This window comes from Megascapheus bottae, chromosome 32, assembly GCF_031878675.1.
Source record: "Megascapheus bottae isolate mThoBot1 chromosome 32, mThoBot2.hap1, whole genome shotgun sequence".
NCBI classification, from domain to species: Eukaryota; Metazoa; Chordata; class Mammalia; order Rodentia; family Geomyidae; genus Megascapheus; species Megascapheus bottae.
The window spans coordinates 2,927,629-2,953,914 of record NC_143540.1 but is presented as its reverse complement, the minus strand read 5'-3'; the positions used below and the strand labels follow the sequence as shown (position 1 = coordinate 2,953,914).

Genomic DNA, 26,286 nt, shown 5'->3' with positions numbered 1-26,286 from the left:
TCCCTCACAGGGATGCTTGATTCTGGTTGGTAGGCCTGATTCCAACATTTGACCCTAGAGCTTGGGGTAGCGAGGCTCAGAATATAGCACTGTCCTAGCTCAAAAGAAGGAATGCATGGCTCAGTGTTCTGTCGCCGGGGGGGGGGGGGGAGGGAGTCAATCTGTTCTCTAGACCACAAGATCTGAAAGAGAGCATTCCAGGTGGGTTTTTGTTTTTGTTTTTGTTTTGGTGTGTGTTGGGGGAGAAGATGGCCAGAAGAATCCTTATTAAACTAGGTCATTATAACTGTGAAGCTCATTACCCAAATATGAGGATATTTGGGGCCCTGCTAGCAAGTAAGAGGATACCATGGCCTCTGTGTCCACAGGTTCAGCACCTGCAGATTCAAACAGCAGATAGGAAATATTTTGAAACTTGCACCTGCACTAAACATGTACAGACTTACTCTTGTTGCTCCCTAAGTAATACAATATACATGCTTACATAGCTTTTGCATAGTAATAATTGATAGGAAATGTAAGTTTATTAGAGATGATTTGAAGCATAAATGTGGGTAGGTAGATTCTGTGCCATTTTATAACAAGGTCTGGAGCACACATAGGGTTCTGAAATGGACGCTTCATCTATTCATATGTATAACCTAAAATATTTATGTGCCTGCTTATCACCTAAGATAGTCCCTGTGCCCTGGCAGAATAGTGATGCACAAGGTAGCCTGGGAAGGTAGCTGGGGTAAGCCTGAGGGAGGCCTCCCTGATGAGATGGCCAAACTGGATAAAGAAGTACTAGAGGCATGTCTGCTGTAGTGTTTGATCTTCAGGGTGATCCTCATCCTCTCCTGCCTTGCTCAGTGTCCTGGGCATTGAGCAGCAGCAGCGAGCTGTCTGCCTCTGGCTTCTGATGGGTCCACCCATCAGAGCCAGGCTGTGGTTCAGTGGAAAGTAGGGGATCTGTTCCAGTTACTCATTGCCCTGATGCCCTCCCTTCTCGCCACGGTAGGCTGGATGTGTCTCTGATCAAGAACTGTTGGCTGGTTCCTTCATCATAGCCAGTGGTTTTAGGGCTCTGTAACTACTATTTAATCCTAGCCTAGGATTAGTGATTGTTTGTTCCTGCCTCCTGGGTTCCTGCCCCGTATCCTGGGATTTCTCTTCACCTCTCAATCCTCCTGGAACTTTGGCATTGATCAGGACTGCCCACAGTGGGAAGTAAAGAAAAAACTATCAGCTGAACAGACTGCTCTGGACTTGTGCCAGGGGATTTGCCAGTGTAATATGTCACCTTGAGCTTTAGCAGCACCAGAGGTTGATGGGTTTAAGGCTGGAGAAGTAGACAGAGATTCCAGGCTTGCCTGCTAAGCTTTGTCCTTATAGATGCCCAAAGCCTGCTCTTCATTTCACATGGGCATGTCAGCATTATTTTTAATAGCACTGTGTTCTGTGTAGGCATTAAAGAAAACAGAAAGGCAAAGAAACGTTCCTGCAGCATCCTGGTTGACTAGCCACCCTCAGCACTCAACTTTGAGACATTCCGACTTACTGTTTCCTCTTCTCTGACATAGATGGACTCCTTGTGGGGTAGAGTTTGATGTTCTCATTGGGTCATGGTGTCCATTTCACACAGAAGTTTAGGGACTGTCTTTAAAAAAGTGAATTATTTCTGGTTAGATTGTGGCTGCGCTGTTACCCAGCAACAACTGAGCCATTTATTTTGATGAAGAAGAAGAATGAACAAAATTCATGAATTAGAGAGTAGGCAACTCAGTTGTTACAGCTTACAACTTAATTGTCTTGTGTGAAATTCATCAGCAGCTATTGTACGCCAACACTGAAAGTGAGTGATAGCTTTGTGTCGTGGGCCTGTGTGAACCTGCATTTCGTAGTAAGAAGCAGGGTGTCCATCAGGGCGGCCTCTGGTATTTACCAGGTTAAATCTGGGGTCAGTATAAATTGAACAAGACCAGTTCATTCTAGGAAGCTTGCCTTGACAGTGTACTTTCTATCCTCCTGGCTTAGAAACAGTCTGGTTAGTTGACCATCTGGCTTGCATTTAAACCACTGTGTGTTCATTTTGTTTGGATTTCAACATGTAAAAGTCAGGAGATTTCATATCACAATTTGCTGAGGCTAAAACCCGAATCTCTGACACCATCACCCCTCTACTCTTGCTCCATCACATCAACTGGGACTCAATAATGGCCCATCCACTTTGAACACCACTTTAGTGCTCCTGTGGTCATAGTCCCCTCTCCAAGCTTTTAGTCCGCTTCCCTTACGTTACCCAGCCCTGTATTACCCACTAGGAATTAATGGCACACATGGAGGGGCCCCTCCATATAGAGACACAGAAGGTCCCTTACTGTACAGAGAAGATAGGAAGTCTATTGTCAGTTATTTCTGGGGTTCACTTTAGATTACAGATGTATACTGCCTGTGTATCAAAATGTAAGCTACATATTTATCCTAGGCATTAATAAGCATTGCCTCTAAAGAGCAGTTGCTCTCCAGCAAAACCCAGGCTGCTAATCAGGGCTACAGGTGAGAGGATGTGTGAGGAAATGATAGTCCAGAGAAGAGCCTCTAGAATACGTAGATTGGTGATTGTTTTTTCATGAGCAGCTGAGTGGAAGGGAAATCAAGCTTGATAAGGTCAGATCAAGATACTGCCAAGAGTAGAAATCTCTGCTCTTCCTGGTCCGCCAGATCAAAGACTTAAGGGGGCCTTATGTTCAGTCTGGATAAGGACCCAGCACTGTCTGGTGTGTGGTCTGGTGTCTCATGAGTGTGGAGGAGGACCATCGTGGAAATCCTGCTACCTGATTGCTACTGGCTTGGCTGTGCTAGATTTTGAGCATTGTGTCTGCTTTGATGGTGGAGGAAGGGGGCCTTGATATGATTCCACTGGCCTGAGAAGACTTTATTTACTGAACATGACCTCATCCTGAGTCAAGTGTAAGTGGAAAGTTCATACAGCTACAAAAAGGTAGTCATTCAGATATGTGAAAGAACAAATGCATACGTCAAGGTTCATTTTCTGCTGCCTGGCTCCCAGCAGGGACCATGCGGGGCCCGTGGCACATTTGATTTCTTCCAACAGAATATTTCCTTGTTCACACATTCCCGCAGCAGCCCAAGTGCACACAGCACCCCAAGTGCACACAGCACCCTACCTCCAGTAACGCAGCCTGGTGAGCCTGGTGACACCAGCTATCAAAGGCCCATCCCAAAGGCCTGTTATGGCCACTAAGTTGGTGTCTCATACAAATTTAAACACCTGCTAAGTGGAAACACCTTGGCTGTCTTTCTTGCAAGAGAATTCTGCAGGAATTTTCTCACTTCTTAGAGGTGACATATTACACTGGCAATTCCTCTGGCACAGCTATTTCTAAAGGACAAAGGGAGCCAGGTGACACAGGCCCGCCAAGTCCTGGCAGGTACATCTGGGGCCAGGAACTAAGTCACCAATAGAAGTGAAGGGGGGCAGAAGGTACATTGGAATTGGCTTTGACAGAGCTAGAAGACACGTGATCCTGGAAGGTTGATATTGAAATCTATAGAGGTCTCTGAAGAGCCATCTATTTGGCTGGAACCCAGGGAACTGCATGGGGGCAGGGATTGGTAGTTAAAGAATTGTCACCTTACCTACCAAGTAAGCCACCTGCAAGGTTTTTGTTTTTGTTTTTTTGCTGGTCCTGGAGCGAGGCACTAGGCACTGTCTCTGAGCTGCTTCTGCTCAAAGCTAACACTACCACCTAAGCTACAGCACCACTCCCAGCCTTTTCTGAGTAGTTTATTGAAAACCACAATCTCATAGATTGTTCTGCCTAGGCTGGCATCAAACTTGCAATCCTCCTGAGTAGCTAGGGTTACAGATGTGAACCACCAGCGCCTGACCCAGGGTTTGTTGTTGTTGCTGTTGTTTGTTTTTTAAATACGCAAGCCAGTTTTCTCAGGCCTTACCCATCTTTGATGTCCCTAGGACCTTCCTGCCAATCAGTCCCCAAGTCCTGCCTTCCAAAGGTCACCTATGTCTGGATAGCTGGTGTCTTCAGCTTAAGCTTAGCCCACAAATGACAATACTCATCACCCCATACAACCTTCTTAAAGAAGGCCATTAAGTCCTGACATTCACCTGAGGGATTTGCACATACACTCATTAATTCCAGGATTATCTATAATAAAATAGTTACGGTCTAATAGGTTTAGCAGCATGTGCTAAAAAATAAATGTAGCCAAGGAAGCAGTAGCACTGAGGTGAGCATGCTACCTGAAGCTTGCCCTGATCCTGGGACTCTAGAGCCTGTCCCATGTTAACTGAACAGAGCTGTTGTTTATGGTGGGTGTTAAGATGGCTACAGACCAAGCCAGCAACAAGTCCTATGATGGGAGAGTCTGGTTAGAGCGGGGCTTCCTACAAAGAACTAGGATGGATGTGCGACCACCGCCCCTTCCCTCCGCCCCCCCCCCCCCCGGCAGCCCCTGAACCTGGCAGGACCCAGAGTTGGGAGGGAGCAGACTTAGTCTACTGTGGCTCTGCCTGGAATTCCATACTTGGACATTCTTGCCTTTGTCACTAGCCACAAATCTCATGTTTGTCAACCACCTGCTCAGAATATCTCTTCTGTAGCCTTACTTCTGGTCAGTTCTCCAAAGTCATCCTGTTCTTTCTTTCATCCCACTGGTTGCTCACAGCTCCCCTGAGCAGAGCACACCAGTATCTGGCTTCCTCAGACTTAATTTGTGTTGTTCCTTCCACCAAAGCACTTTGTCCCCACCTCCCTCCCCACCTGCTGTCCCTGCCTTGTAGAGGAGCTGGTGTGGCAGCTTGTGGTCTTCATACTTAATGCAATCTGGATCGCCTGTGGGGGCTGTGGTCCTTGTTCCTCTCAAAATGCAGTGGATGGGTTGCAAAATACCAGGGGGACTGAAGTAGATGCTGTGTCTTCTCCCTCGTGTGTCAGTGATCCGAGATGGAGAGAATTCAGAGGGACAGAACAAATGTCCTACTCTCTAAGGCTTTTACTCTCTACTGGCTTTTTACCTAGGAAAAGGAGAGTACGGGAGGTTGTATAGCTGGCACAGCTAGGATGCGTTTTGCTCCTGGGAATCAGTCTTAGGCCTGAACTGCGTGAGAACTCTGTCTTCCTTCTACTTGGCTTTATTACCTGATTACCCTAGTTTTATAGTTTGTAGATTATATTCTTTTAGTATTCACTTTGCTCCTTTGTTTCTGGTATTTTAATTTGTTCTCAGCTGACTTACAACTTAATGACTCTCTTTATATATATATACAACCCATTTTACTTTTATTCCTGGCTTATATTTTATCTAGTTCTCTCATGTTCAACTTTTTATTTTCAGCTTTGGTTTTATCTTGCTCGTTTTTATTTTAGCCTTGTTATTTGCCTTTTATGCTGTTTTAAATGGATTTTTGCTTTGATTCATCCTTTTGTTGATTGTGGGCAGTTTCTTTAGTGTCTTTTATGCTCTTTAATTACAAAACAGACAGAAACTCTGAGGCAGAATCGTGTGGGAGCCTATTGTGAGGGTTGTCCCTTGTCTTAGGAACAGTCTGAGCAGAAGAAAGAACAAGCTCTTTATGCTAATACCATACAGTAAAGGAGCACTGGAAGGAAGGATAAAAATATCCAAGTAATAAAAGGGATAAGAATACCTGAGACTTGATAGAAATGGAAAATTTCTAAACCTGGAACCAGTGGCTCACATCTGTAATCCTAGCTATTCAGGAGTCTGAAATCTGAGGATCACCATTAGAAACCAAGCCAGGAAGGGAAAGTCTGTCAGACTCATCTCCAATTAACCACCAAAAGGCCAGAAGTGGGACTGTGGCTCAAGTAGTAGAGCACCAGCCTTGAGTAGAAAAGCTAACAGACAGTGTTCATCCTTGGTTTGGCTTTGAATCTCAATCCTCAGATCTCAGCCTCCTCAACAGGCAGGATTCCAGGCATTGAGCTGCTGGTGCCCAGCTAGTCTTGTCTCTTAATACGTCATCCATCACTTTGGGGTATAGGTTTAAATGTAGATACTTGAAAAGAGATATAGCCATCCATTCAGCTTATAATGCAGGCCATAGTCAGACCATCAGCGCAACAACTCAGTCTTCTTTCCACACAGAACTGAGGTCAGAGAGAAAGCATAGAGTTATGCTCCTGACACAGATTCCAAGCATTCAAACATGAGTCACAAAACTGTGCTCTGTGGGAGATGTAAGAGGATTGTATCCCCTATGGGGGGAGAGGGAAGAAAATCCACCTATAACAGGGAGATGTCTATCTGTTTCAGAACAGTTGGGTGGTCAGAAAATGCCCTCTTCTTCTAGCTCCTTTTCCATAAGAACTGTTCCTTTGTTTTCATTGGTGTATAACCCACTAATTCTTCCTACTATCCCCTACATGGAGGTGTTGGGCTCTGAGGGGTACAAAAGATACAAATAATTGTCCTCTAGGCTTATCCTGAAAGTTCTGGATCAACTAATATTTGCCAAGCAGGAGTAGATAAATGTGTACAACTGCAGATAAATGTGCACAGAAACATGCTAGGCACATTTCCCATTTGATAAAAGAAACACGGGCAATTCCAGAGAGCTGCCAAGATGACTCGGTCGATTTTATTTTTCTGGGATGTGTAGGATTTTGGATTCTCACTGGGAATAGTACAGTCAAGTGACCTTCCTGGCAGAGGAACCTGGGAGACAAATCCTCCAGGACTTTCTATAAATACTTCCTACATGGAGAAAGACGGAGAGACAGAGCAAAATTCCGCCTCACCCTCCCCATTCCAAGGTACCTGAAAGGTGAAATGCATGCAGATGTTTTGCATGAAGAGCCAGAAGCAGTCAAGGAGTATTTACGATACAATGAGATGGATCCCGAGGCTGTAATTTACCTTGCATTGGTCCAGTGAGGAAATGAAGCATCCTATTAGCATCGCTTTTTCCCCTCAGTGCAATCACAATAGGCAAATTAGAGGCAGAGCAAAGCACCTCAAATACAAATATCTTTGGGAAGGGAAGGGGAAAAAAAGTCAAAGCAGAGTTTGGCTGTGCTAGAAATGAGTTACATTCAGAAAACATTAGCTCCTGACACCCAGGGCTTGGGTAATTTACAGCACTTTCAAGTTATTTACTGTAAACTTGGAAACACTCAACGTTTTATACATGCATTTGCTTCCTGTTGTCATTTAAAAAAAAAAAAGATACATGAACAAGAAATTCAGAGTTAGTTATCCTAATACCTTGTCAGCTTGCTGATAGATAGGCCCTGTAAAGGACATGCCCCTTGACCCATGAACCTCAGTGACTGGCTCTCAGCCCTGGGAGCATGCTGAGCTACACTGGCTGATTTTCTTTTCTTTCTTTCATTCTTTTTTTTTTGGAATAATTGTTTTATTTTGCTCTAGAATTAGAAAATGAAGCAGCTGGCTTAAAGCTGGGAGTTATGAGTCTTAATTATCCTCTCTGGCCTTTTCTGCAGTAACCTAAAATTGATTTTCAAATTTCTCTCCTGAGTTTGATTTAACATTTTAATCTGCATGTCTCTGTGGGGGTGTGGCGGGCTGTATTGATGACGGGGAAATGAAGTATTCACCGACCTACCGCCATGGAGGCTCTTGTTATCCACTGAGCAGTCCTGGCCTTGATGAGAGACACCTCGGGGGTGTCACCTGGCCCCAGGGTGGGGGAAGGCCTTCTGCTCCCACTCACTTGGATAAGGGAAGAAGGTTGGAGGTATACCCTGTAGGCAACAGAACTCTGAACTTTTGAAATGGTCTCCTGAGACACTGACTTATTAGCTCCAAGAATTGATGGTACAGGAAAAGAGTCTATATACTTCTGTTCTATCGATCAGGCTGCTATTTCTCTTTCTTACATGGCTCAAAATATGGATTTTTTTCCTGACACTTGCCTTAACTTGAATTAAACATTTAAAATATGTCTCTATTCCCTTGGGGTTCTGCACCAGAGCCTTGGGAAACTTTACTACAACATATGGATTATGGGTGAGACTTGTCAAGAAGTGGAAATATGAACTCTTGCATTCACACCCAGTAGCTCACAGATTGCAGGGCCCTTCAAGCTTGGTACAAGCCCAGCTCCTTAGCCAGGAAAAGGATCAGGCACATTGCAATGTGACCTTGAGCAAGTTGTCCAGGTTACTGTGGGCCTTGTCCGGTTCATAAGTCAACTGGGAGGAAAGCCCTGTGGGGTTGCTGGTAGGCAGAGGGGTCCAGCTCAATGACCAATGACCAGCCATGGATCCATTTTTGTTTCTGTGATTTAACAAGCCAGCAGCTCCAAGTTCAGAAATGGCATCATGCAGGAGCAGAGCTCTAGAACCCAAGTCCCACCCATGATGGCTCATTGCAGAGATCTATAGAAGCAAGCCAGGGTCTGGGGAGGGGCCAGACAGACCTTGCAATGCAGCTGATTAAAGGCTTGACAACAAACTGGCAAAGAGATGAAAGGCAAAACTCCTTGCTGAGATTTTTGGACACAGGATGGTGACCTGCTCTGAGGCTCTTTTTGGTCCTAGAAGATTAAAAGCAGAAGTGTATTTTCCCTGTCCATGTGAAGTTGTTCCTGCTGAGGTGAGATTGCTCCCACTTACCCTGCATTTTGCAAAATGCTGTAAGCTCTTTGCTGCATTGATGTTAAACTTCAGAAGGACCAAGAGATAGACTCTGGCATGCTTTCCACTTTCGGAGGAGGTGGAAGCCAGGGAAGTTGGTGCACTTGGACCTGGGGCACAGTTAGCGATGCTGGAGCTGTCCATTAGGCCAAGTGGCTCTTGACAGCAGAGATTCTAGTCTGACTCTGAATATACCAACACTTCGTCTTTTTGACAGTCAACCAATATTCTGCCTTGTGGCAGAAAGAAAATCAGGGAGATGAGGAAGATTCCTGCTTCAGATAACTCTGAGGAAAGAGCTGTGCGAATACCACCAGCCTGGAGGGAAGAAGAATACAGAAAGACTGCTTGATGGGCAGATGTATCACACACAGTTTGGACCAAGTGTTACCAGAAAGTATTTTATTTTAAAATCAAAACTATGAACATCCCCTTTATAACAATTTAAAAATCCAAGAGAAAATTGCACAGCAAGACTTTTTACGTGCCCGTGCTTGAATGCAGCTGAATTGACGTGGAGAAACTCGAAGTGGATCCCACAATATGGTCAGTTGGGTTTAATTGTGTGACCAGCTGATCCCTACTCTTTATTTTGTAGAAAACCCCCTCCCCACAGGCAATTGGTCACCCCCAAAAGCCAGGGAAAAGTGAATGGGCTTAGGTGAGCCCATCAAGTGACAATTTTAGAGTTGTTGAAAGGCTGTGTGTCTAGTGGAAGTTGGGGAGTGCTATGGGGAAATGGAACATCTGCAGTACATCCCCAAGCGCTCTGCTTGCTGAGTGCATGTGGCCTTTTCCTCAACAATGGTGATAGTCTTTTTTTTTTTTTTTTTTGATCCATACACTCTTGGGCACCAAGGGAGGAACGGAGATACAGGGCCCCATGGAGTACCAAAGAGGTGGTCCCTACCCCAGCTTAGGAAGCCAGAACAGCAGCTAGGAAAAGGTCATGCCTAAATTAGTTGTTTTGTTTTGTTTTGGGCCAGTACTGGGGCTTGAACTCAGGACCTCTTGTTCTCACTTGGCTTTTTCACTCAAAGCTGGCACCCTACCACTTAAGCCATCGCTTCATTTCCTAAATTTAGTTTTGAAGCTTGTGTAAGAGTTCTCCCAGCAGCTTTACTAGAAAACATTTTGTTAATTGACCAAGGGTCATGAGGATGGCTCATTTGTGGGCAACCAAGGATACTGATGGCTATGCCATCTACCCCATAAATTCTTGGTCAAGCAGCTTACAAACCTTTCTGCTAGTATACTTTCTCTTTGCAGATAAATTGCTAAAGCCTGCTAGTTGCCATGGTTTTTCGCTTTTCACAGATTTCCATGTTAGAAATCTTGCTCATTTATTGTCAATAGACTATCTGAGGCTCACCTTTAATTAATTCTAAAACAGGACATCTCTGTGCCCAGAGTGGCCTTCATCAGACAAGTACAGAGCTCACCAGAGACACGTGCCACAAATGCCGTGAATCCTCAGAATCTGCAGCAGCATGTACTCTTAGAACATTGATTCTACTCAAGGGTGCATCAGTAATTTCATACTAAATGATGTTTGGATACTTAATAGAGGAATTGTAAAATTTATATGACTTATAACATGAAAGCTTTTTATATAAATATTATCAGTTGACAAGGGCCACTTTGGGGCAGAGAAGTTCCTTCTCCATCATTAATAGATTATGGGATGGATGGACAGACAGACCCAGGACTCAGATCCCCAATTACGAGCCAGTATATATTTGGATCAACTTAGTCCAAAAAACAACTGCATGGTCTCCCCATGAAGACACTGATCCCAGCCCTCCTATGCACTCGCTGCTCAAAGCAACTGAAACTTTAACACTGCTTCAGTGTGTTATCTGAGAATAAGGTAATAGGAGTCAGGAACATAAGGAACCCATGCCTGGAGTGTCAGACCATAAAACCATGATGCCACAAATGTGCAGCAGCAAGAAATCATGGGTAAGGGAGACAGCAAGACAAATATCTGCTGGGTTTTTAATTAACTGCCTCTAAATAATGAAAATGAGCAAATTAGGCTCACTTCTCATAGCAAAATACCATTGTGATTTGAATGCTTCATGCTTCATGCTTTGATGGAGAGAAGTAAATCAGACGGCAGCTCCCTCTGCTTCTTTCCGAAGCCCATGTCCTGTCTAGCCTGGCTCAGCCTCCTCGCATGCAAAGAGCATCCACAATTATTTTTGTACAAGAGCTGGTGGGAAGAGAAAAGTGTGAAGAAGAGAGAGGGGAAAAAAAAGCCAGACACATTGGCTCCTACCTGCCTCTAGTTTCCTGTGGTAATTGCTATTACACTGCTGAGAAGACAGGAGTGAGCCTGTCTTTATGTTGGCAAATTCCAGTTCTGGCTTATGGCTATGGGGTGGCATATGGAATGTTTCTTAACCTCTGTGCTGCAGGGGTTTTTTTAATCCATATGAGGGAAGAAAGCTTGGTTCTTGTGAAAGGTTTACTCTAAAGTCCTTGGCACAGTGCCTATTCCCCAGTAAAGTACTCAGAAACTACTAAACAGAGCAGACATCCTGCCTTACTAAGGTAGGATTCAACACTGTACTGTTAGTATGGTGCTAACTTGAGGTCTCTCTTACATGCCCTTTATCAGTTTAAATAAGTTTCCCTTTATGGCTGGCTTACTGGGAGATTTGATTACATCTGTGTGGTGAATTTGGGTAAATTATTCTTTGCATATATGCAAACAATGTTCATTTTTTTTTCTCCTGTATCTGGTAAATATAGTGAATTATATTGACTGGATCTTGCATTCTTGATGTAAATCCTAATTAATCATGATCCTTTTATAGAGTTGTGTTAAATTTGTTTATATGTATCATGAAGATGTCTGTATCTGTTTATATTAAAGGTCTTCAATTTCCTTTCCTTGGAATATCTGTGAGGTTTTAATATCAAGATGGTAATAGTATATGAAAAGAATTTTGTAAAGAGGGCTTCACTCTCCTCTATTTTTCTGAAAAAAAATTATGGGTTTTTTCTCTTTCAAATGCCTGATAGAATTCATGGAAGCCATGTAGACCTGGAGAGCAAGTGAACAAGCAAAAGAGACAGACAGACAGATGGGCGGAGATTCATTATATATGTATATTTATACATACATGATGTTAATTCTTTCATATATGATTTAAATACAATAACCATTTTGACTTCTTGCCTTGACCTTATTTGACTCTTCTTTTCCTGGCTTCTTGATCTTAGAATGTTCATTTCATCACAGTTTTTGTTAAGCCGTATATTTCTCTTTAAGCATAATTTATCCATAGGCCACACGGTTTGATATGTGCTGCTTATGTTGTCTTCATTTTTAATTACTTTCTAATTTTCTTTTCAGTTTTTTTCTTTAATTTTTATATTGAGATAGATCCGGTTTAGTTTCTAGATATCTAGAGTTTATCCAGATTTCTAGTTGTTAAATGTAGATTTTTGGTGTTTTCTTGTGTGGGCAGATGATGTATTCCGTATGTTTTAGCTCCATATAGGGTATCTCTTAACCCAACAAGTGAATTTGAAATGACAGTGTGTTCTGTACTGCATGTAGTAATCTAGCCACATTCGATAAAACAATATGACTGTGACTATTACTTAGGTTATTGATTTGTTTTTGTTCTATTAATTACTGAATGAAGTACTGAAATCCTACTGTAATTGTGAGTATCTCTCCTTTAAATTATATCCATTTTGCTGCTTATGTTTTGAGGTCTTCTAAGACCTTAAGTAATGTACTCACTTGAGAATTCAGATAACATTATTTTAAGCATGACCTCTGCTGTCTTTCTCCTTGAAAAAAGACCCTATTTTCCAGACTTTTTATAAATCAAATAAGTTTGAACTATATCCTGGATATTTTGAATGTGATTTTTGAGAGGACTGGGTTGTCATATTCCTTCAAAAAACTATTGATAGCTTCTTTCAACAGTCCACTAACTCGGCTAAACTCAAACTGTCAGCTGTCTCTTGCCTGCTGAGGTGTCAGTTCAGATCCTGGGTTCTCAGGCCCTTTCACATTTGTCTCTCGTGTGTAGAGTCCAAGGCCACCCAAGGCTTGGGTGGGGTTTTAATGTAGATCAGATTTCTTCTTTTCTGACTCCTTTTCTTGGCCCTCTCTTCCCCATCTTCCTCCCAAAGTTGTAAGCATCCATACCAAACACAGCCTCCACATAGACATGGCTGCCCCTCAGGGCAAAGAATCAAATCATAAAACTCATCTATTTCTAATATCCAATACGCTTCTACTTCTCTCCAAAATCTGCCATTCGTCTATATGTGTCCATGAGGGTAATGAAGCTTGAACTCCCCATCTTGTGCTCTCACTTTTTCTGCCTAGTACTGGTACCTTACCACTTGAACCATGCCTACTTTTTGGCAGGAAACAAGGATAAGAATGTCCTGGATTTGCCTACTGCAGCTGGTTTCAAACTGTGACTCACAGATCTCAGCCTCCTGAGTATCTAGGATTATCAGTGTGAGTCACTGGTGCTCATTGAAATCTGCCTTGTAAATATCTTTAAATGCCCCTAGGCATGTCGGTGTGATGAGTGGCTGGGTTCCAGGTGTTCGGCACTGTGGGGAAGAGGGTTTCTGTGTTAGAAGTTTACTCCTTCATATGAGAGGCCAAAGTGATTTTATTGTCATTGTACCAGTGAGGAAATGAAAATCTGGAGTGGTTATAAAGATGGGTAGAGAAGGGGGGAAAACCAAGACGGGGGGGGGGGGGTAATGGGGACCAAGACATGTGAAAGGGTATCAATATATGTGAATTAATGCACCTTCTATCTGGCAAATATCATGTAACCCTTTTATTAATTACAATAAAAAATAAATAAAGATGGCACGTAGCAAATTGGAGTTTGACTGACCAGTGGGCACTGTGCCTCTGTAGTGCATTGGAATAGAAGCCCTGAAATGCCATCAACAGACATAGTCATCACCCCATCCCTGAGACAGGGTCTCCCTCCCTCCCTCCCTCCCTCCCTCCCTTCCTTCCTTCCTTCCTTCCTTCCTTCCTTCCTTCCATCCTCCCTTCCTCCTCTTTCTAGTGGAGTCAGGGAAATCAATCAGCCACCCCTACTCATACCTAGTAGTGACATCTCCCCTCAGACCCATGATCTAGGTTCTGTAATCCAGTATAGCCCTTGATACTACATGATTAGCAACCTTGCCTTTTCTAAAATACCCCCAAGAAGCCTCAGAAACTGAATGCATACAATAGATTTCATAGGCCACACATCTGGAGAGTGGAGATACTTGGTTTCTTGATGGAGTTCTTCAACAGAAGAGTGCTTGCCTGGTTTGTGCAAGGCTGCAGGTTCCGAGTACTGCTGCCACCACCACAAAAAAGAGGTCTGACTGAATTGAATTGAACTAAGTTAGGTAGAAATATATGAGCATGAAGTTTACTTTATCTTGGCCTTCCCCATTGGGTCTCTTCTTTCTCCTTGGGCTTCCTTCTCTCCTCTCTCTTGTGAAGGATTGCTGAGTCTTGAGAACTGCTTTGGTTGTGATCAGATGTTCCCAACAGAAAATTACCCTCATCTATTTTAGGTTTAACTTGACTCTCTTCAAACAGAAACAGTCTGATTAGCCTTGTAATCACAGTGAGAGTTGGGCCCTGCAGAGAATGTCCCAGAATTAGTGTGGGTACACGGGTAATATTCTCACTCTGGCATTGATCTTAAGATAGAACCACAAGGCTGGCCCTTTAGAGGTTCATCCATTCAACCACAGCTAATTCAGAGCAGAAATTAAACTCAAGGATCAGATGACTCTGTCCCACCCTGAAGGCTGCAGAGCTCAGCCTGTCAGAACAGGCGAGTGCTGAAATGCCCAGTGTCCCCGAGCAACCGCAGCTAATGAGAACTCTTGTTCCTCCTATATCCTGGCCCACTGCCTGTCTGACTGGTCCCTTGTTCTTCAACTATATTTGAGCAGTGGCCAGGAGGGCAGGTAGGGAAAATGGAATGTTCTTAATGAAATTGAAGATCGAAGAAATAATAAGGAAAGCAAAAGCCTAAAGGTAACATTGCTGTTGGTTGAACTTACAGAAAACACTGTTGGAAGGAGAGCAGGGCATGCTTTCCATATGTAAAATAAGGAGTGCCTCTCTGAGGGAGACTTGAATTGGGATATGATGCATTCCTGGAAATATCCCTGAGGGGTCCCTCTGTAAGTTTTGGGGCTGTTTGGAGATGGCATGTCAAAGTGCAAAGTACTGGATTTAGAAGTCAATCCTACTTGAGTTCAAGACTAAACTTCAGTTCTGGGACCTTGAACAAGTCATTAGCCTTCCTGATCCTCTCTTCTTTCCCCTTTCCCTTTCCCTCCTCCTCTTAATCATAGAAGTTGTATAAAAGAGCTGCATTGCATATTTGTTGTAAAAGTCAAGTGATATTCTCCAGATAGACTTACAAAGCTCATTGCCGCAAACAGGCAGGTTGGTAGATAGTCATGTTATGTGGCCTCCTCCAGGTCAGCTCTGGGCAGAGCCTGGGCTGAGGTAATGGTAAGAAAGTCCAGTATGGTGCCCCCTTGGCACTGAACTTGTCTCTTTCTGGTCAGGGCCATGTACCTGGGTCACAAAAGGGCATCTGTGCCAGACCAAGGATGAGGATCTGAAAGTCAGTGTGCTCCTCCCCCTGCTGTAAGCTGGACCATCTTACAGGTGGCACAGTTGAGACCCAGAAAAGCCATACAATGTGGCTTAAACCTATCAGTTACTGGCAGTTCCAACCTACAATCTGGATCTAGGCCTCTCAGCTCTAACCATACACTGTCCACATCATACAGTGCTCATACCCCTACAGGCTCGCTCCGGATAGGAAGAGGGTGTATCTCAAACGAGCAGCACATTGCATTTAATATACAGGATTTGTTTGCAGTCTGGGTTTAAGAAATAAATATCTGTTTACCAATTGAGGGAGAAAGAAAGAGGGGGGAGGGGAGGAGACACTCTTAGAACCTTATAATTTGAATGCAGAGAAATGGTCATGATAAACATCAATCCAGCTGAAGGAATAAAAGTGCGTCAATTTCACACCACATTCAGCTCTTCAAGAAGTTAGTTTCTCAGGTTCCACGGGGAATCTTGAACTCATGGACGCCCACCCTCACTGGGAAAAGAGAAAAAATGGCTGCTTGCAGCCATTCCCTGCCTCCACCAAGAAGGGTAGGTGGAGAGGGACATTGGAGACGTGTGAGCAGTGCAGCCCGGAGTAAATGGAAATGAGCAGAGACTTGAAGATCCCACTCTAGTGCAGATTCTGGTTCTAAAGATCTGTAAAGTAACTGTAACCCCTCTATACATTACCCCAACCAAAAAAAAAAAGGATCTGTGAGGTCCGGGATTCTGTATTCCTCCCTCCCTTCTTTTGTCTCTTCCCCTTTTTTTTCTTCCTTCCCTTCTGCCTTTTTTCTTCAAGCAAGATTTCACACTAACCGGCTCTAGACCCTGAAAAAGTAGCTGGCCTCAGACCATGGTCTTCTGCCTCTTGAATAACTAGATTGCAGACATGTACCACCAGACCTACCTGAGGTTCTGTATGCATAAGTGGCTCCAAATGATTCTGATGCTGCACCATTGCATAGACTACCTTTCTGGTACTAAAAATGCTGCCATAGCACCAAGACTGAAAAGCTTTGATTCCTTTCCTCTGCACCCCTTTGTCTTTTGACCATAGGCAAATCCCTTAACCCCAGACTGGGCAAAGGGCAAGTAGACTGTGAAACCTGCTGGGACTCAGAGAACCTGGGAAGCTATGCCAATTCCCAGCACAGAGACTCAACATTGTTTCCCCACAAGGAATACACAGTGCATGACACTGCCACACCTGAGACATTTCCATTTTACCCTCCATGAAGTGAATGTGTTGGTCTGCATCTCTAGAGACCAGTGAGTCTGTTTGAGAATTCGAAGTTGTGTGGAATGAATTGCTTGGAGATTCTGGGCTTGTGAATCTGGCCCAAGAGAGGTGCCGCCTTCCTTCTGGGTAATTCCCGGCATTCCTCCTCACTGTCTGCTGTCCTTCTACAGGGGAAATCTGTGCATTCAAGATACACGGCCAGGAGCTGCCCTTTGAGGCCGTGGTGCTCAACAAGACATCTGGGGAGGGCCGGCTCCGGGCCAAGAGTCCCATCGACTGCGAGTTGCAGAAAGAATACACATTCATCATCCAGGCCTATGACTGTGGTGCCGGGCCCCGTGAAACTGCCTGGAAGAAGTCACACAAGTGAGTGAGTGCCAGGCCAGAGCAGCCAGGATGCTGTCCCCTTTCATTTGCTCTGCAGATGCGTCACACACTGCTCCTCAAGCCCCTTAATGCCATTTGCATGAATGATTTTCTGTTCTAGGAATATTCTACTTGTGCTTCTTGCCTGGAAGTTTCCTCCTAGCTCTGCCTGCAGAACCAGGGTTCAAGGGGCCACTTCCTCCAGGAAGCCTTCTCTCAGCCTTTTCTTCCCTGAAGACCTCATCTGGACTTTGCTCTGGGTTTCCACAGTGCCTCATGCTTCTCCCTATTATAAGACATCTCATCATGAGCCTTGTCTATTCTTTCAGTTATGGAATTCGACTGTGTCTTTTTTTTTTTTTTTTTTTGCTTGCCAGTCCCGGGCTTGAGCTCAGGGCATAAGCACTGTCCTTGGACTTTCTCAAGGCCAGAGCTCTACCACTTGAGCCTCAGCACCACTTCTGGCTTTTTTCTATGTATGTGGTACCAAGGAATCGAACCCGGGTCTTCGTGCATGCTAGGCAAGCACTCTACCACTAGGCCAAACTCCCAGCCCCTCAACTATGTCTTAACACTGAGTTAGAGAAGTTCCTTCCTTCTTGAATGGAAAGATAAATGGAAAAGAGAAAAGGGAGAAGATGAAGATGAAATATGCTGCCAAAAGGCAGGGAACAGGAAAGATAAAGATAGTGGGTTTTCTGGAATAGATTTACTCAGAACACAGGGGGCAGAGCAGGCAAATGGGTCCCAGTGGATGGAGGACAGAGCACTGAGGCAACAATTGTCCTGCACAGCTTGAGCTGTCACCCCTCACTTGCCTTCCAGATGAGTCAGTGTCCCAGGAAGGTGGGGTGGTGTTGGGATATGATGGCACTCTCTCATCTTTCTGGTCTGTGGTCCAGGGCTGTGGTCCATATTCAGGTGAAGGATGTCAACGAGTTTGCTCCCACTTTCAAAGAGCCAGCTTACAAAGCCGTCGTGACAGAAGGCAAGATCTACGACAGCATCCTGCAAGTAGAAGCCATCGATGAGGACTGCTCCCCCCAGTACAGCCAGATTTGCAACTATGAAATTGTCACGACAGACGTGCCTTTTGCCATCGACAGAAATGGTGAGTGACCTGAGAGGACTCTGGTCAGGGGAGTGGGGACAGGGAATCAAGTCAGCCAACTCCCACACTTTCCTGAAGGCCAAGTACAGGCCCTCATCGAACCTGGCAGTGACATCTCCACTCAGGAGATGGGGTGGGTTCTGTGACCCAGAACAGCACTAGAGGAGACCTTCCTTACATGACTAGCAGCCCTGCCTGCTCTAAAATACTCCCAGGAAGCTTCAAAAACCAAACATATATGATAGATTTCAGAGACCACACCTCTGGAAACTGATAAGAGTTTTCCAATTTTTATCCTGATAGGAGTCAAGCCATCAGCCTGCTATTTCTGAGTCCCTCCTCCATTGGAGAAGTTGTGACATGACCCTGCCACCACCCAACAACCCACTTTCTGTTCCCTAAGAGGTGCTCAGAGAAAAGCAAGGAGGGAGATATTTTTTTTAAATCCAAGCCATAGAAATTTTCAGGAATCCATAAAGCGCCTACCCCCTTTTGAGAATTTTAACCCTAATTAGAACCTATATCAAACTGACAAGGACTTGAAGTAGTGCCATAAAGCTATATGGATATTTCAGATTTTTTTTGTCACAAGTATCAGTCTTGTTATATAATAAACATGACAGCTGGAGGCCTGACCTACTCAGACCTGTAATTATCCATACTTTGATTATAATCAAATTGCATTATTTGCCAAGTATATTGTTAGTTATTAGTATGAATGTGAGTACCTGTATATGTTCCCTCCTTTGCTTAAAATAACATTTAAATGCCTGACAAAGATGCAAAAAAACTCAGAAGACATTCACAGACTAGGCCCCAGTAACTCACACCTATGCCAGTTACTCTAGAAGCTGACATCTGAAGATCATTTTTCAAAGCCAGCCCAGGCACAAAAATCCATGAGACTCTTATCTCCAGTTAACCACTAAAAAGCCAGAAGTAGTACTGTAGTTCAAGTAGTAGTGTGCCAGCCCTGAGCAATAAAGTTCAGGGGCAAGGCCCAGGCCCTGAGTTCAAATTCCAGTCCACACACACACACAGAATGCAACCACATAGAGAAAACAGATTATAAAATCAGGGGCATCAGGATGAAATTAATGTAGAAAGCATTCCATGATCCAAATTAGCTCTTAATCAATGAGAGATGGTGCCTTGTAGGCACCATCCTTGGAAGTCTTCCCCTTGTTGTTGGTGTTGAAGCCAGGTAAAACTTTGTGATGTAGTCTGTTGCTTGAAGGACAAGCTAATAAACATAAGACACCCCCCCTTCCTCCCAAAAAAAGGAAGAAAGAGAAAAGATGGCAGTGGACTAGTTTTACTATAAAAGGTTAAAAGATATAGGAATGACAACTACATACCTGGGCATCACTAAATGCTAATTGTACAGGTTAGGAGTTCAGTGCGCAAGAAGGAAAGGGGGAAATGCTAGACTTTAATTAATATTCCATTCTGGACCTAAAAGAGGATAATTATAGTTGGTAGAGACTTCCAAAATCAGAAATACCTCCTGGTAGATTGTTCTGTAAGATATCTGGCCTGTCCCCATCTCTCCCTCTCCTCCTTCTCCCTCTCCCTCCCTTCTTTTCTCTCTCCCCCTCTCTCTCTCCCTTTCTCTCTCTCCCTTTCTCCCCCCCCCCCCTCTCTCTCTCTCTCTCTCTCTCTCTCTCTCTCTCTCTCTCTCTCTCTCTCTCTCTGTCTCTCTCTCTCTCTCTCTCACACACACTCACACACACACACACACACACACACGTACCCCTTTATAAAATACCTGCTTAGTGCGCTTAGCGTTTTTCTCCTCTGGAATTCTATTCTCCTGTGAACAGTTATATAGCCTGTCCCCATAAAGGCTTTGAATTTTCCTTTTGTACCAGTACTGGGGCTTGAATTCAGAGCCTTTTTTGCTTGAAACTAGCACTTGAGCTCTTCCGACTTAGCTCCAACTTTTTTGGTGCTTAATTGCAAGTAAGAGTCTCATGGACTTTTCTGCCTAGGCTGGCTTGCAACCTCAACCCTCAGATCTCAGCCTCCTGAGTAGCTTAGGATTACAGACACCATGCAGGAGCCACCAGCTTCCAGCTAAGGCTTTGGGATTTGGGGAGTGACAAATCCCTGGCTGATAAAGAGCAAGACCAGACAAGAGGAGGGATCTGTGAGCAGTGGTCAAGCTCCACTTGGCCTCCTGCCCCCTCCCTCCCATCTCGAGAGCCAGCACCCAGCAAGAGATGAGATGCAAAATTCTTTCATCTGAGGGTAAACTGCCCCAGTCATGAAGATAATTACTCACCTTGATGAGCCATTTCACTAACATATGCCAATTTATTTCCCTGGCTGTCTCATTAAAAGTGAGTAATGGGCCTTTGCCAGGCCTCTGCTTCTAACTTTGGTTTACAATGATGAGATGAAGAGGGGAGTGGGCAGTCCTGAGGAGCGCGGGCCCCAACAGCGAGGTTTACGGAAGCAGTTCTCCAAGTAATGAAGGCAGGACCTAGGGGCAGACATGGAAGCAGCTCCCATTCTAATGAGCTTCTCAGTTGGCCCTCATCCATCACCTCCCTGGACGACCTTCTCAGCTCCTTGAACAACTTCTTTGCATACATGCATAGCAGGGCAGTGCTGCTAACTTGGGAGCTCTCTCATTGAGGCCTGGGTTTCCTATACATTTCACCATGTGACTTTCGGGTAGATGGGTTCTGGTCATTCCTACCTGCCAAGCTCTGAGAAAGGGAAAGAAAAGATGCAGGGCAGCAAGGACAGAAGATGTTATATAGAGTCAGCCTGGTCTGTCTTTAACTGGAGACTCTTCCAGCTGGAGTTTCCTTCCCTGTGTAATCTTGACAATAACAATTCTACCTCATTATGGGGTTCTGAAGTTTCACAGAAAGGCTACAGTTGAGAGTCACATTTTCTGTGTACTTTATGGATTTCTGAAATGAAACTCTGGCCAAGAACTGAGATCAGACATCATTGCCACGTTAACCTGAGTTTAGTGTGTAGTCAGGTCATCTAACAAGGTTCTAGGTTAAATAAACTCTTTCAAATATGGCAGGAAAAGACCTGTTGGCAACAATCTCAAAGATGGATGGCTTTTTCTGAGCTTTCAAACATTTTCCGTGTATGGGGCCAGGAGTTTGGCCTAGTGGTTGAGTGCTTGCCTAGCATGCACGAAGACCCGGGTTCGATTCCTCGGTACCACATACCTAGAAAAAAGCCAGAAGTGGTGCTGAGGCTCAAATGGTAGAGCTCTAGCCTTGAGAAAGTCCAAGGACAGTGCTCAGGCCCTGAGCTCCAGCCCGGGACTGGCAAAAACAAAACAAAACAAAACAAAAAACATTTTCCGTGTGTATCGTATCCAAATTTGATGCTCCTTTACATAACAATGGCATCTTGGTCCCATTTATTCAGATTCTCTGCTTTGAAACTTGTTCAGACACAGAAAGCTGCTGGTAGTAGAGAAGGTAAATGAATTCCCCAGTTTAAGATTTGTGGAGCTGCAACAAAGTGAGCCACAGATTCTACCCATGTGTGTTTACCTTCCTACTACAATCAATAGTGTTTCCTTTGTCTGCTTAATGTCATATGGATGGTAAATCCAAGTCTCAACTCCAGAGAGAAGAGTTATCTTTTGAGTTATTTACCTTTAAAGAAAAGGGAAACCCACATTTTTTGTTCAAAATTCAATTTGGCATTGTGGACAACAGACTTCTCATAGTTGTAGTGTAAACAATTTCCACCCAAGAGAAGAAATCCCTCTTCTGCCACCACTGTATTACAAAGGAGATTGTTAGGAGAATCCGTGGAAAACACTCTCACCTACTCCTGAGCACCTCCAGACCTGTGCAGGCCTCTGGGACTGAGTGAAAAACAAATTTCAAGGGGAAATGAGATTTTGACCATCACACAGAAAAACATCAAACCCATTTTTCTTCAGGGAGTTTTGACCAACTTTGTTAAACTAAATGCCACCTTCAATCAGTAGATATAGTTGCATTTTTAGAAAACAACCCAGAGCACAGAGTGGACTCAAATTTTTCACATCTTGTTATGCTGTTAAAAGGTGGTTGGATACGGGGAGGTATTTTTGACATGTACATCACATGCCTAATCACTCTCCCTCATTCCACCATCTTTCCTTCCCAAACCACTCAACAAATGAGTTCATTGTTCCCTTTTCACACATGTCCATAAAGGATATGGGCCATATTCACCCCCCACTCTCTTCATTCTCCATACTCCCTCCCACTAATACCCATGACACACCCAAAGTACTATTATCTTTTAGTACTAGTATACTCATAGGACCAACTTATTATTCTAATTCTTGGTCCTGTGTACCAAGTGACTTTGTATTCCTCCCCTGACCTTAAAGTCCTCCACATCCTATTGCACTCATCTGGGTGGCACCTGCTGAACACTGTCCCAGGAATATACAATGTCGATGCCACAGCTTCTCCAACCTTTTAAACCATTGTGTGACCCTTCTTGTTGTCCAAGCTCTGTTCCCAGTTCCCATCCTTTCAAGTTCAATTGCATGAATAATACACATCAATTGCAATGGAAAAAAACTCATTTAGGTAATTTGCCTTAAATTTTGATCAAATGTATCTACCTGAATCAGCCATTCTGTGTTAGTTTGTTTCTGGATTTTGGCTTATTTTCTAATGTTTAGATTTCTTAAATTTGCTTCTGGTAAAATATTTGAGTCCTAGTTTGCCTTTGACTTCCCTATCAGACAAACCAAGAAAACCAGGAGGACATTATTTCAGTAAATGAAGACTTTACTCTCACTTAAATGTTAAATGGGCTTGGGGTTATTATTCCTTCTAAGGAACAAAACCATATTCTAACAAAAATAGTCCAATAATTTTTTGTCATTATCAAATATCTATTTCCAAATAGTAGCACCAAGACCGCAAGAACAAAGCATACGCATGACTCTGAAAACATTGTGTGGGATTTCTTAGAGAAGAAAAAATATCTTCTTCCTCCAAGCAAGGAATCTGTTATTCTGTGTAGCTTTCAGAAGGGAGGTCACACGTTTGCTTATTGATTTTACTTCCTATTTGGTAGCAAAATAATGTGAGAAGAAGCAGTGAACAGTCCTGGCAACAAGCCCAGATGCTAAAAAATATGTGTCAGGACATTTTCTGAATTCCATCCTTTTCCAGAAATTTCATGGCAGATGTACTCTCTTTGCTCTCTATCAGAGACAGCCATGTGGGCGCGCCTCGGGGGGGAATTTTCTAGAAGCCCATTACTTATAAACACAGGCCAGTTGGATTCCAAATGTATGCTTGGAATCCCCTTGCAGCCCCAGTGCACAGAGAGGTGGCTACAGCCAGTGGCTCCCCAGAAGCGGCCATCAAATCATATGGTGGCCACAACTAGAGACCAGGCTTCTATTGCCCTTGTTTGTTTGTTTGTTTGTTTCATTTTGTGTTTTACAAAGAGTTATTTTATTTTTGACAGGGTTGATGGAATGGAGAAGGGATGTTGAATAAAGAGGGGATGGTTTGCTTGACCTGAAATGGTTTCGAATGTTCTTGTTACTCAGGCAATATCAGGAACACGGAGAAGCTGAGCTATGACAAGCAACGACAGTACGAGATCCTGGTGACCGCCTACGACTGTGGGCAGAAGCCCGCTGCTCAGGACACCCTGGTACAGGTGGACGTGAAGCCAGTCTGCAAGCCTGGCTGGCAAGGTGGGCCTGGGTTTTCCAGTCTTGCTATGTGAAGGCAGCTTGGTCTGGTATACAGAGTGTGCCGACATGTCCACAAATGGTCACAACTTGTACTAGAGGGTTTATGAAGGGTAGTTATTTTGCCACAAGAAATGGGTATATTTACCCAAGAAATTGAGATGCTTCCCCCATTTTACAGCCGGGATTGTCTGAAGCAACGTATCTAATGTCAGTGCCCATGGGCTTAGCATTCATGACTGCTTCAAATCAATAGTACTAACCCCATAATGCTCAGGAAGAACTGCCTCTGGAGTCCCTTGGCTTTACCCAAGGGCACGGAGAATTGCTGACACATGCCTAGTTTTCATCCCTTGCTGAACCCCTGAGCAAAACTCCTGGTCCTGTTCCTTATGCTCACACAGACAGGTGGGATGAACATGGGCTTTGAAAGGTTGACTCAGAGAAGGAAGACACAGTGGTCTCCGATGGAGGTGGAATTTTCTATCAGTTTCGATTTTGGGGGGTGTGATGAGAAAGCAAATGATCACAACAATTGGCTCTGACCAAAGGAGGAAAGGCCAGTGCGTAGATGGATCATCTCCTAGAGAGTCTGTTAGTCCTTTCATCCCTAGCCTGCTATAAACTCACTGGGTGTAAAGGCCATCTCTCTCAGGAGTTTCCAGGCTTCAGACAAATTTGTGCATGTGCGTCTGACATAACTGGACTTAGGCCATTTCTCAGCCCAGTCTTCTGTTTGCTGAGTCCCATTCACAGAGTCAGCTATGAGACAAGTGCTAAAGGAAAAGAAAGACGAACTGTAGTAATCCCAGCAAGAGCAAGGGCCTCGAGGCTCAGCCAGGGCACAGAGCCACTTACCACTCCCTCCCTTTGTCTTTATAGTTAATTATCTCATTTTAGTAAGAATTAAAAGGTAGTAAAATGCTCTGTGAAACTAAAATATAGTAAATGGAAAAGGGTCAGTAATAAAAGAAGAGGAGAGGGTTCCTTATACTTGTAATTGAGTTCAGAGAGTTTGTCGTTTGTTTCTTTTTAAATGCTGCCTGTGTGTAATTGTTTTTAATTGGAAAAAAGAAAGCCAAATAATTTAATGCTCAGGATGTATGTGCCTATTATGTGTCAAGCATGGGGCTAAATGGCTTGCATTTATTACCTCCTATAGTAAATAACTCAGACCTAGCTGTGTGCATGAATGAGTGGGGGCAGAAAAAAGGAAATGACCTGCCCTCCCCACTTCCTCCTGACCCCCTCCCCCTAGACATGGTACCAGGTAGAAAACAGGGATTCCAATCTAGATCAAAGCCCTGGTCCCAGCAGTTACATTCCATGGCCTCCTTTCACAGTAATCCATTCAAATCCTCATCCTCCAAGCACTAGTGGACCACTCCTGTAATCCCAGCTATTCAGAAAGCCGAATAGCTTGTCCCAAGCCAGATGGGGCAGTCAAGTCCAAAATAACCAGCAAAACAAGGCTGAAAGTAGGTCTCAAGTGACTGAATGCCAGCCATGAGCAAGAGGTGCAAGGCCCTCAGTTCAAATTCCAATAATGCAAAAAAAAATAAAATAAAAAAAAACCTCATTCCACACATGAAGAAACCAAGGTTCAAGGTTAAGAGAGGTGCAGGAACATGGCCAGGCTCACTTGACTGGCAAGGAGCACGAAGGCTCCCTGTGTGGGTCGAGATACAAGCGGAAATGAGCTCTGATGTGGCTCACTCTGTTTCTTTTCCTAGACTGCTATGTCCTTGTGGGGTGCTATTTTGATTGTGATTTTGTTTCTCTCCCGTGCTTTATTGCTTCCCAATTATTTTCCCCCCACTGACCAGTGATGATAAGATCTTCATTCCTACTTCAGCAAGTCAAGAGTGCTGAATGTTGGGAAATCCTTGTGGCCTCTATGAGATCCCACAGAATGCCCTGAAATGGGACATACCATTCTTAAAAGCCATCATGTGAGGCACAGTGGGGAAACACTGTTAAAAACAAAGCAAAACCAACAACAACACTCAAAAAAACGTCATCAGCCAGGCATGGTGGCTCTCACCTGTAATCCCAGCTACTTAGGAGGCTGAGATCTGAGGATGAAGGTTCAAAGCCAGCCCGGGCACTAGAGAACCTGAGACTCTTATCTCCAATTAACCCCTAGAAAGCAGGAACTGTGGCTCCAGCAGTAGGGTTGTAGCCTTGAGCTAAAGAGCTCAGGGACAGCGCCCAGGCCCAGAGTTCAAGCCCCATGACCCACAAAAAATATATATATATCATCAGTAATGCATTAGTATTTTATAAAATAGTGAAATAAATACGGCACTAGACCTTGGAACAGATCTGATATTTGATGGTGAGACTGGACCCATCCTATTCCAATGATCACAACAGTCTACTGGCTTCAGAGCCTCTCCTTCCTCTACAGTGTCACAGTGATGTGGCATCTGCTGCTCTTCCTGTGTCACTCCCACCAGCAAATGCCGGATGGCTTTGAGATCCTGGTGCCTTGTTTATCTTGGTGCTTGTGTAGAATTGTGCTAATGTTTTCTTTTTCTCTATTTTAAAAAACGTTATCATTGAGGTTGTTCC

At 44.0% G+C, this 26,286-nt stretch overlaps 1 protein-coding gene across 1 annotated transcript in view; it reads left to right on the top strand.

Moving 5' to 3' along the window:
* Positions 1 to 26,286, top strand: part of Clstn2 (calsyntenin 2) — a 337,443-nt gene that overhangs the window by 261,308 nt on the left and 49,849 nt on the right. The window contains exons 3-5 of the mRNA XM_090323491.1: positions 16,708 to 16,903; positions 17,806 to 18,014; positions 23,566 to 23,715. Of these exons, the coding sequence (XP_090179617.1) occupies positions 16,708 to 16,903; positions 17,806 to 18,014; positions 23,566 to 23,715 (555 nt within the window). The remainder of the gene's footprint in view (positions 1 to 16,707; positions 16,904 to 17,805; positions 18,015 to 23,565; positions 23,716 to 26,286) is intronic.